The sequence below is a fragment of the Coccinella septempunctata genome, chromosome 2 (assembly GCF_907165205.1).
Source record: "Coccinella septempunctata chromosome 2, icCocSept1.1, whole genome shotgun sequence".
Classification (NCBI taxonomy): Eukaryota; Metazoa; Arthropoda; class Insecta; order Coleoptera; family Coccinellidae; genus Coccinella; species Coccinella septempunctata.
The window spans coordinates 44,143,324-44,160,415 of NC_058190.1; the positions used below are offsets into that span (position 1 = coordinate 44,143,324).

The 17,092-nt window shown below is 36.6% G+C and overlaps 1 protein-coding gene across 2 annotated transcripts in view; it reads left to right on the plus strand.

Moving 5' to 3' along the window:
- Positions 1-17,092, plus strand: part of LOC123306624 (rhophilin-2) — a 127,286-nt gene that overhangs the window by 40,317 nt on the left and 69,877 nt on the right. The window contains exon 1 of one of the 2 annotated variants that reach the window (XM_044888711.1): positions 16,433-16,543. The exons of the other annotated variant lie outside the window; for it this stretch is intronic. Coding sequence (XP_044744646.1) covers positions 16,469-16,543 — 75 coding nt within the window. The 5' untranslated portion in view covers positions 16,433-16,468. Of the gene's footprint in view, positions 1-16,432; positions 16,544-17,092 lie in introns of those variants that run through there. 2 annotated transcript variants of the gene reach the window in all.

A 17,092-nucleotide genomic window follows, 5' to 3' on the forward strand; every position in this document is an offset into this window, starting at 1 on the left:
TTTTGTAAAGAAAAGTATTCCTCATATTTTCTCGTATAATGCGCCGTTCTCGGGTGATTTGATGTTCAAAAATTGAAAAGTTTCTGTGAAATTTGAAAAATTTGATACTTTGGTTGAATAGAACTTTATTCAAAAGATCCACAGATGTGTAGTGTCATAGATTTAGCTAGTTATTCTGAAGGCAATTTTGTTTTTCTAGGGGTGGCACAGTTCATTATGAACACGAATGGTCATATCTTTTTATCAGGGCCGAATCGAAAAAAAGGTATTGCCAAAAAGTATTTCTTTTTGCCTCAAGAATCTACTGTTAAGGCACACCATGTATAAAACGACCTTTTTTTCCATTTCTCTTCAGTAATTTAAGTTTCTTAAGTGTCCATTTACAATGAACGTAAGTGGTTATTCGAACGTAATTCCAGCGTAAAACTCCAAAGTTGAAGCATAGGGTTTCACATGCACTATAATTCAAGTAATGAATTCGCAAAAATTCTTTCAATCTAAATACCTATTTCAATTGGATTATATTTCATACACGAAATAAACTATTTACATTTGAAGTTTGAGGGAAAACTTTATACTTTTTGTTCAATAATGTTAGTCACAATGTTCTTCGTATGCTCTTCTTAATTATCATATGAGCAATATCGTAATAACTCAAATATTTTAATGAATAGTTGAGAATTGATTTTTATTCGTTTAAAAAAGAAAAAAAATTTGATAGTTCATAAAATTTTGACTTTTTCAAGGGAAAGTCTCGTTCAGCTGCAAGAAAGACTATTAAGATTTGATGCCCCATCAAAATTTAAAACTATCAATTTGGAAGGGAAAAATGGAGGATTAATATTTTTATGGATTATTAAATTTTAACGGACTTTCTGCAACTGGACGTTATTCAATATCTGTGGTACTGTAAAATAATGATTATGAAAATGAATGTATGAGTATCTAGTCATAAATTTCGAATATTTCAAACAATAATTGATATTCCATTGAAATTACACATGGGCGTGCAAAAAGCTGGAGTCAAATAAATCCGGGGACCATGAATGGAGTCTTGCAGAACCCCTCTCATCTCAAAAAAGGCAGTTGGCGCAGTTGGCGGCTGTCATCTTCGACACTTCATCACAATCAACAATCATTTTCTTGCTCAGGGTGGATGAAGTTCAAGCATCCCATATTTCGTTCCACCCTATGCCCATGATCTTCGCAGCCAGTTAATACAAAGTAATAACATACCGGACATGCACGCATAGTCATTGTAGGCATCAGTTTCCGGTCATGTCCGTTTCCTAACCTTAGGCACGCTGCCGTCAAACAATTGAAGTTCGCGAGTGCGATGATCGCAACATGTCGGACATTCACTTCGGCACATTAAAGTGGTGCGGCGCATAATGATAGCCCTGGCATAAATATTGCATTATTACAATATGAAAACCGGCCATTAGGGGGTTTCAGAAAGATTACTAGTGGATTACTGTTACTTCTCGCACAGACGTAACATGATGGTCAATGCCGACGTCTGGCGCTGTCATGGGGAGGATTGTATTCGGCATTTACGAGGAGAAAAAATTACCATCAAAACTTCATGAATATGATGCCTCAGCGAGTAAAGACCATTAGGCTTTTTTACAGAAAAACTTTGTGAGAAAGTATTCCTAGAACATCTCTAGTCATAATATTTTCCACAGACAGGATTCTGCCCCTCAAATCTGTGATCACTTCGATGTTCTGTTTCAATATCACGCTCGAGTCTTTATTAAAGTTTGTTAGTGTTGAAAAACCTGACAACGTCTCAGATGCCAGTTCAGGTCACTTGCTTTCATAGATTATGTTTGGCTGACTGCTGAAAGTCCCATGCAGTACAGGTGGTAGGTAAAAAACCGTCATTCAGCAGTCCAACAATGTCATGAAGGTCAGATTCTGTTAGCTGCAGGAGCTTCTGTGTGTAAAACAGTGGGAATTCTACGAATTCCTTTAAAGGATTGTCCTAGGGCACAACTTTCTCTGCCTGTGTCCCTTTTAAGTCCACAACAGGATCAAATGCCAGCTGATGTTGACCTTCTGCAAATTATCAGGTTTTTCGTCAGTTGCTTTGTGGTTTTCTGGAAACCTTGAGTGTGTGATTTTGACTCCCTCAGAGTGACCTAACTGTCAGTTAAAAAATGTTTCTAAACGCTGGGATATCGAAAAAGGAATCTTTCGACTTAGAACTGATCCTTCCATTTTGAACAGAGATAAAAATATCATAATACTACTAGGATTTATTCATACATCATAGCGTCTGTTGACGTCGAATAAACGGTCCATCAATTCGTTCTATTTTCATCGAGATGTAAGTTATGTTGCTCTGACGAGGTCAAAGAAGACCGAAACCATAGTCGACATCTACTCTTCATCGAGTGATGGTATTTAGCCAGTTCAATTTAGATTGTAATATTGTAACAGCAGTAGCATTAAAGCCATTAAATACATAAAGAGCAAATATTTACATCTATTTCTTTTGTATTACTCATATGTGAGTACTGATGTAAATGAAGTAGTTATTTCATTTTCAATCAGTGGATCCATATGACCATTTCTTCAAAGAGTTTTCATCCACATCCAACTTCGAAATTATTCCATTCATCAATATGGGATATTGAAATAACTTCAAAGGAGTCTATCAATCTGGGTGAAACATTGCGAGCACATTAATTTTACAGGTTTTTATTTGAGTAGGCGAATATCCTTTCATTTTTTTCCTTATGGTTTACCTCTAATTTGATGAACCTTTCAAACATCAAACAAGACCGACACACCCATTGATGTATAACATACTTAAAGCCATTCATTTGGGCCATATTCGTTTATTTTTTCACGATGAATAGAAACGATATTGTTATCCTGAATTTTTATTTTCAGTGTAAACCTTTTTTCCAATTCTCTGATTTCTTAGGAATTATCATAACATGCATAGATTAGTATCCACCTAACTATTTATAATTATAGAGAATATAATTCAATAATTCACTAAATGGTGCTTCATAAACAATCATATTATGTGACCACACCAAACGTTTTTGACTAAAGAGATTTTTCATCAATAAAGATGTAGTTTATCATTGCGTTTTGATGGTAGGTATTTGGCTATATATCATAAAAAATGATTTTTCGTATTTCAATAGTGTACAGTTTGAGCTATTCCAATTTAACATCGAACATGAAAAGGAATCATCTTCATTATCAATGTCAATGCTTTTCTAATTAAAGCTTCTGAAGTAACTGAAGAACCAGCGTCAGTAAACCTTTTATTGCCACTCGTTGAACTTAACGTCTTTAACATTCAAAAGGATTACTCAAACTCTATTAACTCTGGAAGCACATAGGTCATTGCATTACAAATATACCGTTCAGGTGCAATTCATAAGCGCATATGTATGCAAGTTATCTTTCCATTGTTCTATAGACTTATTTCCATGTTGAGAGAATGTGTTCGTAGCTTCCTAGTCTTTTTTATTTGGGAATCATAATGATCAAATCAAGTATGGTACTGTTCTTGATGAAAAATTATGATTAATTGGTAATCAGCATTTTCTCGAATTGCATTGAAGTAGTGCGATAAAATTCTTCGATTGACGGAAAAGAATAATACTAGGCATGATTATTAATAACGAAACAATAAGCTTGGCAAATCAGAGTAATTAAACAACTCAGAATCAGAAACGGTTTTTTGCTGTGAAATTACGTGTAAAATAATTAGGCTTCTACTTCCGCAGATTTATTGCAAGGACGATGCATTTTAATGGAATGGTATATTGAATATGAAATATTGGATGGGCAAATTTTATATTCAGTGGTTGGTATGTGTGAATTTTGTTTAGGTTAGGTTATGAAGAATTATTAGTGAAGATTGGGTGAAAGATATCTCCATTCAGAAGGATCGTTTATAACTATTTCAGAAGTCAAATTTTCCAAGATAGTTTCAACTGAACTGGTCTAATTATCATTACAACTGAGTTCGAATTGAGAAGATTTTCTTAATTCCATTAATCCATTAATTAATTAATTCAAATATTGAAGCAGGTTATAGTCTATATAAAATCCTGCAAGAGGCCTATAAAACCAGAATTACACGTATAACCCTACAAAGCTTAACCTGAAGTAACACAATTCTCTCCATGAACTGCTCAGCTCCGAGAACACTTTCATTTTCTACAAATTATAACCAGCATCTTACGTGAGGTCGGTTTTTTTCAGATATCATCCGAGTAAACCATTACGTCCGAGCACATATTGTCCGCCAGTCTGATGAGATTCAAAAAGAAAAACAACATATCTGTTGCGGTTACCCCCCAAACAAATTCGATTTACATGTAAATCGAAAGTCCTGGCCACATTATTCCTGTTTTTTGATTCGACAAAAGCACTGCAATTTTCTGCGGTTTTGTCCATGTTCGTTTCAGAGTGGGGTGAATGATCACATTCCGCCCCATCAAAAAATAATAGGATCCTGCATATTTCCAAAGCAGAAAACGCCAATTCGATTTCAATCGAGTTGAAGAGGTGAAAAAATATTAAATCTTATATGGCACATATACTCCATTCACTTTTATTTTAGCAGTCGGTTGGCCATGGAAATTTCACACATTTCACTCTGTATAGTACGAAAATGTTTGTGACGCTGGTCAAAACATTTTTGGGTTTTAAATCAACGCTGTGTTGCCCGTTCTACGTAAAAGTTTCTGTTATTACGTATTTTCTCACAATGTCGAATCTCTTCAGAAAATATGTGACGAACATAATAGAAGTTTATACAAACTGATTGTAGGCATACCAAATCCAGTTATTTGCATGGAAAATACAAGAGATCAGTATAATATCATTATATGCACTAGCTTGAGGAGAGTTAATGTTCGTTATATTCTTTGGCTTAAGTTTGAATACGTTACATCAGTTGTAGATTTCAAAAATATTAACCCGAAGATGAAATGCATATGATGAAGTGGTTGGGAATGGGTATCCCCCGAAGGAATTCAGAACAGATATAATTACAAGAATGTTAAATTCTTCAACAAAAATCATCTTGCATCAATATAAGTAGAAGGAATTGAAGGAAGTTTCAAGTCAAGATGAACTTCACCTTTGAACAAAAATTTCATATAAATAAACAATTAACAGGTGCGTATTTGTGGCTGTTCATCTTAATACATTGATATAATAATAATTAGGTATTTATTGGTACCTTAAGACATTTACAATGTATAGGACAAGTCAAATGAAAAATATAAAAATCGGAAACTTATTCTACGATGACATTCATCGAAAATCCTGAAGTAAACTTTTCCCATTAATTCACTCAAACATAAAATTCTCAAATGCCACCACTTTGTTGGGTCTCCCAATAGAAGGAAATTCTTTGTCATCCTCTTCATTCACAATCTTTCAGATTGTGGAAATATGCAGCTGAAATATAAGTCGTTTAGATTCAGGTGAAACATTATATAAATTATCTTACATTGAATATGTTCGCTACCGTCTGACGTATTGTGGATTTTAGAAAATCAGGGTATAACTATTTGAATGAGCGGACCCGAATTCTAAATAGCATTTTCTGAAACCCTGTTTCTTTTTTCAATCACTTTCGGCATTTTCGTGATAAAAATTGATATTAGTTGTGGCAACGGCGTTATGACATTAACGATATTTCATGAGTGCCAAACTTACTCCGTTCTAGTTACAAAATATTGAGAAAATTATTTCATGGCCAACCGACTGCTAAAATAAATGTGGATAAAGTATAGTTTCGAAGATATTTCAATTTTGTTCATGGAGATTTCCTCTCATTTCTCCCCTCTAATTCAGAGAGTCCTAGATCTAAGCTCTAGGATCAATATAACATGAAAGTAGCCTTTTATGCAGAATAAACTAGTTCAATGATTATGCATATGTTAAAGCCACTCGCCAAATTCGAACACTTATAAAAACTCCAACGTAGAAATGATGCTCAGATAGCCTCGCTCTGATTATGGGTCGTAAATGTAAATTGGTTTCCTCTATTATTTAAGTGGTGCAATGAAATCAAGATTGATTGGTGTTGTAATGGTCGAATTTACGTTTTGCATAATAACATTCTTGTGTGCTCCGATTGCTCACTCGAACAACACGCTCTTCAAAGTGCTAAATCAATGGTTTTGAGCTTGGCTGCGTTGATTTTGTCTCGATTACTGGAGATGATCTCAAAAGTCCCGAGGGAAACAGTGCAAGATAATCAATGCAGCTATTTAGATACAGTTCATCATTCTCTTCGGTCCATTTTCAACCTGTTTTGTATCTAATTAAATATCTCGATCGAATTTATTTTATATATTTTTCGAAAACGTAAGCAAAACTTTTTCCTGTTTTGGCTGGTAGTCATTTCATTGATTTTAGCATATGCGATAAATTCTTAACGTTTCCCGTACTCCATTTAACTGAATCTAATCAAGTATGAGAAATTGGGATAAAGAAGATTTGAACATATCAAGAGATTTTCCATATGCTGCTACTTGAAAAAAAATGGACCCTTATCCAAAAAAACAATCATAATTACTCCATGGCAATCCCAAAAAACTGAAGCAAGAACTTTTCCACCAGATTTTTCGACACGAAACTTCTTGGTCTTGGAGAACCAGAATGTCGCCATTCTATCGATTGTTGCTTTGTTTCTGGATGGTAGAAATGTACCCAGGTCTCATCCATAGTAACAATTCGGTTTAAGAAGTCTACATCGTTTTCAAATCGAGCACAGATCGAACGCGATGCTTCTACCCTTGCACGCTTTTGGTCAACATTCAAACATTTGGGGATCCATTTTGGAGCAATTTTCCTCAAGTCCAAATTGACGTGAACTATATGATGAACGCGTTCGTATGGAATATTCAGTGCTTCAGATCAGATTCAGAGATCCGTTTCAGCCCAATTCGACGGTCTGATAAAATCATGTCATGAATTGCATCGATATTTTCGGGGACTGACAGAAACTGGCCTTTCCGATCGGTCATCATCTTCAATGGAAAATTCACCTCTTTTGATGCTTACAACCCAATTTCTCAAGGCATACAAAGGACATTGATCACTAAGGGTATTAAACATGTCTTCGTAAATCTGCTTACCTCTTAACCCTTTTAAATACAGATATTTGATGAGGGCTCGATACTCCAATTTTTGGATTTTCACAATTTCGGTGGACATCTTCTTGCTTTTAATTTATTGCGTAAGTCTGGTTTACTTTTTTGACCTTAAACTTCACACTGACACTTCTAATGAGTTATTGTTCTGCTATGGTAACGCAATATTTTTTTTTATGCATGGAACTGGTCTAGGTTAACTAGATATCAATACATCCTCGTAGATATTTTTCCAGTATTGGCATATGGGGCACAAACATGGGCACTAACTAAGGAAAATATGGACAAAACAGCCATAACACAGAGGGCTATGCAGACAGGGATGCTGGGTATAAGACTATCAGATAAATATATGAATGAATGGCTGAGATGCAAAACAAAAGTGAGGAATGCCAGACAGACAAACCTATTCTGAGCTTTGATTTGAGTAGTAACCCTGTTTCCTGTACCAAATAATCCATTTTCCCAATCATATGACACAAACTTTCCTCGAACGATACATCCTAAAGCGTGCTCAGACTACTTTCTCTGTTTTCTCCAAAATGGGCATGGTGAGAATAAGCGACATATCTTTGCCGTGCCAGTTCATCATCCATTCCTATTTATCTCCGATTATAACGACCCGTAATAATCCATCGTAACCTTTAAGGTGCCATTTAATTACATTGGCATTCTTGGGTGCACTCGCGCAAGGTTGGGTTCTCTCTTGTAACGGAGAAAGTTGTTGGACGGCTGGCTTTGCTGCCAAGAGTGTCGGAAATAAATCATGATCAAGTCCAAGGAGACATAGGAACGAGAATAGATGGAGTGCGAGCTGATGGTCAAGCTGGACTTCCGCCCAGATCTCTTGCTTTTTGCGTATGGTCTAGTTCATCTAGTTGCAGAAGGTGTCGTGGAATGTGAGTATTACGTACTAGGCGAGTTTTTGACAAGAACGTCAATATGAACCATAGAAATACTCAAAAAATTGTCGTTTCCTTATTTTATTCGACTAAAAAGACGTTGGGTAAGTCAGCATGCTTGGGTACTCGTCATAGTATCATGAGACATCAAAGAGTCGAATGGGATAATCAAGAATAGGTTATTTATATTATTCTTACATTCTTGTAAATTGATACTACAAGTGTACAGATTCTATACTTTGTAGTTTGCTCTGCATAAGTTTCAAGGAGGTTCTTGTCCAAAGCATTATTTTTATTGCCTTACCATGAAGAAGCTGTAACCATGGAAACAGAAATACTTGCCTCCCCTTCCCATAGTATCTACACTCGATAATTTCTGATAAATCCATTCTTGTTAGCTGCTTCCTGAGACGACAATATACTTTAAAAAATCCAGTGAGGAGGTGTAGAGTCATTCGGGGTAACTGAGCGCAGTGGGTAAGTGTGCGCAGTGCGTATATCTCGACTTTGCAATGTATGAAAGTTCATTTGGGTGAAGCAAGGGCCCAGAATCGCCATATTAGTTTTTCATAGGAGTGCGCCGTGCCACGTTTCTTTAACTTTTTATTTGCAATCAATCAAATTCTCTAGTTTTCTTGTTAATTTTTAGCATCTCTGCACATTCTGCCAGGTCCAAGTTCCGAGTCCCTCGGTGTTAAACAATATGTTATTCGATCATGGGCATATTAATCTAAATATATAATAAAAAAGTTTAGGTTCTCTTAGCTGCTCAACTCTATAATAACGTCAATTCAAATATTGGCTTACTAGGGAAAGTGTGCGCGGGTAAGTGTGAGCATAGATTCATTATATGGGCATTAGTTCAGTGAGGAATAAATTATGACATTGTTAATTTTCTTGGTTAAGACTCGATCAATATTGTTCTATTTGTTCAGAAAAATATGAAAAGCCACCAACAGGGGAATGTATCAAGTGTTGTGTTCACCAAGAATTGTGGCACGAACAATAATGCAGTGCTTGTAAAAAGGCGCTTCTGTAGTTCTATATTGACAATAAACAGCATTTCTCTAATATTGTAACATTTTGATGACAGTACTTTGTAATTTGTTTTGATTGTGTGGTTCACTAAGCACTGCGTTCACTTACCCCGTGAGGGAGCGCACACTTACCCGCAATACGGGGCATGTGAACGCACTCCGACTTTCTTTATAAAATTTTTTTTTGCGGAAAGAAAACGTTTTTGTTTGTTTGCTTTTTGATGTTTTTTTATAGATTAGAAAATTCTATGAAATGAATATGTTTTAATTTTCCTAGCTTCAACATTTGAAACATCTTGAAAGGCAAAAGTGCGCACAGTTGCCCCGAATGATTCTAACTGTTTCTAAGGAGGAGTTTCTCCTCATCCAAAAGGAATCTACAGTCGTCAGTTTCTGATGATCCCATTCTCATCAGATGCTGGCTTATTCGACAATGTCTTTTAAGAAAGCCAGTGAGGAGATGTATTTTGTTATTGCTAAGATCCAGATACAGTTATCCGTTCCTGAAAGATTACGTCACAGACTTTTTCTTTCAACTTTCTCCTTCTCTAAAAATTCGACAAGATTTTCATCTCAAACTTCAAAAATCTCCCAACAATTTTAGTCATCTTGAATTCTGCTGAAACTGCGTAACTAGCCCCAATTTTAGGATCACAGACATAGAGACATGGACTGAGCATTCCCTTGTCAAAATAAGTGACAAGGAGAAACAGAACATCAGGTCCGCTAGTTGTCTTTTTCTAGAATTTTGATTGGTCCACTCTCAAGTCTATGTCAACAGAAAAAAGACAGGTTTTGGCATGACGATCATTTCACTCTTTCTATAAAATAATCCATTTGCTGGTATTGCTCAGTCCATATCTCTATGTCTATGTTTACGACAAACTGTACTATAACCACAAAACTCGTCGGCAATTTAGTTATTCATCCTCAATTTCGAAAAAAATTGATTCAAAGTTTTGGTGAAATGAACAACAATCTTGATTTACTGATTTGATGAGCAGCCATTAAAATTTGAAAGACATAATGGACCGTCTAGTGGGCAGGCATCGCAAAAATATATAGGCCAACTAATAATTCTTTATCCCTATTCATTCCAAAAATGTACAATGACCAGAAACGTCCGTGTTATCTTCGGAATAACCAATTTCGAACATCGAAAGCAATTTATTTTTCCTGTATCCGAACGACGTGTAAGCCCAGACGAATTTTCGCAGTACTTCTCTGAATATACATGCGATATGAGCGACCAATCGTAAAAAACCCTTTCTCTCTCTCTCTTCAATTCCGATAATTGGAAAATCACAGAATAGAGCCCCGATCACCGACAAATGCATCTCTTTATGTTCCAGCGGATGTTCTGCGGCTTCTAGCCGTGGAGATTTCGTTATTACGTACCTACAGCTGAATTCGTTACAAACGCGATGTACGCACAAATGATACGTTATACGTTTGTCGGATGCTAATGCAAAACCTCTTGATTAGCCATGACCAAGCAAGTGATTATGCAACAATGAGCATCTTGAATCGTCAATTGGAGCGCAAATTGAATCCGGTAAAAAAGAGCCCTCTGGTATTGGCAAATCATACCGGTTAATGTGGATTTTCCTTTGTGGTGGCGGAATTATCATAAGCCCGACTGGGGGTACGAGCCGCGATTAAAACATAATTCTGTATTCATCTGGAAACGGAGTCGTTCGAGCTTAAATCAATATGGCCACCGAAGGCTTCGAAGTTTCCCAAGACGGAAATTCGAGACTGCTGAGTGGGTTGATGAAAAATGTGAAGGGCCTCGAGTGAAAATTTCTCATAAAGTGCATAGAACTAATCGATTCTTAATGAGAATCCCTAGTTGAACTATTAAAGACTAAACAGGGACTCATTCTTCAGCTCGAAGTAGGAGAAGAAATTCAATTAATTTTCTATTAATAGCGGGTTTTCTTGCCAAAACTCTGATTAGTTGATAACTATTCAAAAACTGCCACGATCAGAAATATAAGACGAAAACTACGAAGCTTATTAGATTCTGGTAAAATAATAATTCGCGTTTAAATCAAAATTATTTTTGACCCTATAGGATGGTCCGAAAGTAGTAAAACGATAACACCCTGCTTGTTCAAATGAGAAAACCCAATTTTCATATGATATTCTTACAGCGGGATTCATGAAACGTTGATTGTCCGATCAACGATTTCACAGTCACTCGATTTCTGAAAAGAAATCAGTAGAACCTTTTCATTTCTGAATATATTCAATTAATTAAGAATAATTGAATAGACGTATGAACATCATAATTTGATGCGAGATTGATATTCTGAATGATCATTACTGAATTATCGATTGAAAACAAATTGACGTCTATTCGTCAATCAAGCATTGATTAAGCGATCAAGTTTTATGAAATCTAATGTACAGGGTGGGCAAATTTCGATGTTTTAGCACTACAGCTTTTGAACCAGAGGAGATAGACAAAATCTGATACCCCATTCTCGTTCTCTTTTTCAGAGAAACTAACAAGAGTAGTAGTCATTTTTGGCCACCTTCTTTTGTTTTCGAGTTATAAGCGAAAATTGGAAAAATGGCGATTTCGAAATAAATTTATATCTCCGCTAATACTGATGATAGAGCTCTGAAACTAAAACATTATACAGGCACTTTTTTGAGTAGAATCCAGTGGCGTGCTTGCCTTTTTAGCAGGATTTTTAATTACGAAGCTATGACCCAAAGTTATGTTTTTTTAAATGGGAACACTAGATTTATGTGCAATTTTTTGAAAGCTTAATTTTTACTGATTTCAAAAATATATAACATCATATGGTTTGCATCGATATAAATAATAAAAAATGGTCAAAAACCTTTTTTTCTCAATATTTCTATGATTTCAACTTTTGATGAGCACAGAAAAATAGAGCTTCCTATAATAAGAGCAGTCTCCTTCCGGAAATGTCATTATTTCTATGCTTTTTACCAATTTTCATGAAATTTGAATCTTGGAGAAATTGAGTAAGAAGCATAGAAATGAAAGGACTAATAGAAGGAGACTGTGGTAATAATAAGATGCTACATTTTTCTATTCTCAACGGAAGTTGAAACCATAGAAATATTGAGAAAAAAGGTTTTTGACCTTTTTTTAATATTTATATTGATGCAAACCATATGATGTTATATATTTTCGAAATCAGTAAAAATTAAGCTTTCAAAAAATTGCACATAAATCTAGTGTTCCCATTTAAAAAAACATAACTTTGGGTCATAGCTTCGTAATTAAAAATCCTGCTGTAAAGGCAAGCACGCCACTGGATTCTACTCAAAAAAGTGCCTGTATAATGTTTTAGTTTCAGAGCTCTATCATCAGTATTAGCGGAGATATAAATTTATTTCGAAATCGCCATTTTTCCAATTTTCGCTTATAACTCGAAAACAAAAGAAGGTGGCCAAAAATGACAACTACTCTTGTTATTTTCTCTGAAAAAGAGAACGAGAATGGGGTATCAGATTTTGTCTATCTCCTCTGGTTCAAAAGCTGTAGTGCTAAAACATCGAAATTTGCCCACCCTGTACATGAAATTCTGAGTTCGAAAATGGTTTAACTGGAGATCATATATCGAATGCTTTTTGGGATATATGTAAGATTCTTTTTATAGAATTTCCGAAGAGTTTTAAAGTCTTCCTATGGATCACTTTTCGGTGTTCGAAAGGCACTGCAATTTTTTTGCAGAAGACTTGTAAACCCGTCAGGAATTCAATAAAAAATCATTTATTCATCTCCAACGGTTTTCAAGATATGATCTCTAGTTAAAACCATCATAACCATGAAATTTGTCAGAAAAAGTGGCCTACACGGATAAATATTGACAAGTAGGGTTTTTTTAAATCAGAAGTTCATTCGGATTCAGAATATGATATAAAAATTGGGTATTCTCCTTCGAAAAAGCACTATCTGGTATCACTTTCGGATCACCCTATAAAGTCAAAAATGATTTTAGCTTAAGGGCTTAGAAGAGTCGATTCGGTCAAAGTTTGAATCGAAAGCCCAAAATTTTTAGGACTTGGTATTTACTATTCTGTTATTCTCTCAAGAATATTAACATAGGTACCAAATTTCAAGTTTATTGGACGTTTAGGACTGAGTCAAATTTCAAAAGATTCAGACTTCGCTGAATCCAAACAAACATCTCTAGTTAAATGAAAGCTTATAAATAGCAGCCCCTCGAGAAGCCCATAGAGAGTTCTTAATTGATATCAAGTAATTGAGGCATTTTTTGAAAAACCTACAATCACATCAGGAAAAGTAGCTAACAAACCGTCCAATCTTTTTCGAATTTCACGAATCCTATCAAAAGCCAATTCGGCCAAGGTCCATATTATTCCTTCCATAATACAGTCCGACATCAAAGCGGAGGAAAAAACCTCCCGAGGCCTATCTCTGCGGATTTCCATGCATTCCTTCAAAAAGCATAAATCACCATTATATACCCCCCTATCTTGGTCAAGTAACTCTCCAAAGATACCTCCAGATTCTACGGAACGCGTTTTCCCCCTAGGCTTATTTCAATCATCTCCTCAAGGTATATTATTATGTTATTACGGAGGTCTGAATCCTGGCTCAGGACGATATATGAAATCGTATGAGTTTTCCAGTTACTTTAAACTGGCCGCAATTTATGAAGGTCCATAAACTTGATAGATTGGGGGATTGAGATCCGCGCACTTCAAAGCAGATTCCTCTAGATTACAGGTCTTAGCTTTCCCTCACGTAGTGGGCTTTCCATACCCGTATTTATCCCGCTGAATTTTCCTCTCGGCAACGCATTTTTCAGGCTGTAGACGTGGTAATTACTCATCCATCTGGCTCCGCACACACACGCATTTACGCGTTAGAAACGTACGGGGGATGACCGTTAGCTGATCATAGCCGGAGGAGAAAGTTACTTTCCAACGTCAGTGCAGTGCTTATGACGGTTCTTCAACATGTTGACAGTTGGTCAGAATCATCATCCTCTAATGGAATAATATTTTACTAATACCGAAACATCAAGGCTTTCCGAATTAAGCAGACTTCTCATAGTTTTCCTGGAAGATTGGTGATTTTGGATTGACAGTTTTCTAGACAATAAGGACATTCCTCGGGACATTCATATGGTCACAGTGTCTATTTCGGATTAATATCAACGATTTTCTAGGTGTGACCGTAAATATTGCCAGTTTTATGGATGGTAGTCACTTTGTGAATTTTACTCTCATATTTTGAGTTTAGCACGCAGAGCATTCCCTACAAATCAGATTAGATTAAGTTTGAGATTGTCAGCTAGGGTTCATCCATTTTGATATTTTGTTCTTATAATCTGATGCCCAATCAGTCTATGAAAATTCTGTCGACTTACTTTAGAACCTTGGATGTTCATGAGGTTTGAAAACTAGCTGGTCCACGTCCAAACGTTCTTCTTCTTAGCCAAGTTGACAACCTTAGAACACCATGATTTTATCTGCTGAATTGGGTATCCGCTACAAATAATATTTAAATTAACAGTGCCCCAAGAGCTTTATCATAATGCCAATGGCTCGAACTGCTCGAAGGTCAGCTTTTGGCAGCTTCAAGAGTTGTTTGGTTTTGTACAGCGAGAATTGAACGAAACTTTAGGCTTGTGCTTTCTGTTCCTCAAGAAGGTTGCCTTTTTACAGTAATGCTCATTTCTGCAAGTTCATGACCTTCTCCGCTTCCTTCAACAACCCTGACTAGGGAGGTACAGGTATTAAGACAACCCTGGTTTTGGGATTCTAAAGTTTCCATCCTAAAAGTTTAAAGTATGATATAATGAGCACTTCTGAGATAACGATTCTGTCAGCTAGGGATCAGCCATTTTGCTATTTTGTTCTTATAACCTGATGCTCACCCAATCTATGCAGTCGAAAAATCTGACGACTTCCTTGGGAATATTGGCTGTTCCATCATGAGGTTTGAAAACTGGCTTGTCCACGTTCAAACGTTCTTCTTCTTTTTCAAGTTGACAAACTTAGAACACCATAATTCTATCTGCTGAATAGTAATCTGGTATAGATGCTAATTGAATTGACAGTGCCCCAAGAGCTTCATCACAATGTCTCCAAGGTCAGCTTATGGCAGCTTCGAGAACTTTTCGGTTTAGCACAGCGAGAATACAACGAAACTTTTGGGTTATGCCTTCTTTTCCTCCAAAAGGTTGATTTTTTATGGTAATGTTGTTTTCCAAGCCCATAAAGGGGCTAGGCTCCAGCAGGTTTTAACCTTGATGCCATTTCTGCAAGTTCATGCGCTTTACCGAGTCCTTCAACAACCCTGACATGGTAGGTACAGGTGTTATGGCATTCTCAGGTCATCAAGAACCCTGATTTTGGGATTCATGTTACATCATGAGGTTTGAAAGCTGGCTTATCCATTTGCAAACGTTCTTTTTCTTTGCCAAGTTGACAAACTTACTGATAATCCGGTACATATGGTATTTGAACTGACAGTGTCCCAAGAGCTTTATCACGATGGCTCCAAGGTCAGCTTATATCAGCTTCAAGAGCTTTTTGTTTAGGATAGCGAGAATTGAACGAAACTTTTGTTTTGTGCCTTTTGTTCCTCCAGAAGGTTGCCTTTTAGAGTGAGGTTCCAAGCCCATAGTTGAGCTTCAGCATTTGATGATGCCATTTCTGCAATTTTAGGAGCTTCTACGCTTCCTTCAACAACCCTGGCAGGGTAGGTACAGGTATTATGATATTTTCAGGCCATCAAGAATCTGGAATTCTAGAGTTGCCAGCCTAAAAAATTAAACTATAGTTTAATGAGCTTTTCTGAGTTAAAGATATCATATATTTATCCATATCCGCTGGAAATCTGGACACTTCTGCTCTATAAAGGGAAAGTCAGGGTTCAAGGCTGGTAGGACCTTAAATGTTCGATCTGAAGTAGTGACGGTTGCAATAACTCGAAGACTTTCGTGGAATATGTAATCGGCCGGATTTTCCGGTCGAAAATCTGTTTTCCCGAACGACCCCGTACACACGAGTAGAAAATACACGCACATCCCTTCCAGCGTTTCGGCTGTCCGTTGTGCACCATGCGAAACCTCTTACTTCTTCGAAGGCACTTCCTCCGGCAACCTCATTTCTAACTCCACGCCTGGCCGTATACCGTAACCGAACTTCTTCAGTATCGCAGACACCTGTGACCGACGTATCCGACGGCGATTCATTCTTGTCCGCGACGTTCGATTGTTTCGCGCGCCGCCTCCTCGATTTTCGGCGGTATTCAGCGTACACTGTTGTTGCACGACCAAACTCATCTGCGGTGCGACAAACCGACAGTTAAAGTGTCGTCTCTGGGTTTTTTTCGAGTTTGTGATATGTGTCGTGTCGCCTTATGAGCGGTAAAGTGTGCAGTTTTGGAAATCTGGGCCAGCAAATGTTGCTGATTCCGGACATAACGTTGCCGCAGGTGAGGAAAATATAACTGATGGATTATTATAGATTGTGCGAATGTAGCTCGTGCAAAAATCTGATCGGTGCATGTAAACGAAGTTGGCAGATTGCAAATTATGGGGGACTTTTACTTTTCCCTTTGGGATCATTTGCGTACTTGCCCATTACCTGTTTGTCTTGTCTGAAGGGGGCTTTAGGAAAAGTTTTAATAAGTCGGATTACGAGTTCTGTAGAATCGGGGATCTTTTGTGGAATGTTCCGAATATTTTGGAAAGTTTTTGTCTCGTAACTTGCATGCTTAATTAATATTTCCTGTTTCTCTGTTGAGTAATAGTGATCGTTCAAAAACTTCGAAAATCATCGATTTGAATTGAATTGAAAAGAATTATCTCAAAAAATTTATAAAGGCACATCAAATAATTCGACCAAAAACACCTTCTTTGAATTGAATTTTTTGAATTTGGGAATTTTTTTAAAGAATTTTAGTTCATGGTTCGCATTTCAAAATTTGAAATAGAATCTTAATTGAGTAGAAGATATCGCAAGTGATAAGTAAACTTCCTTT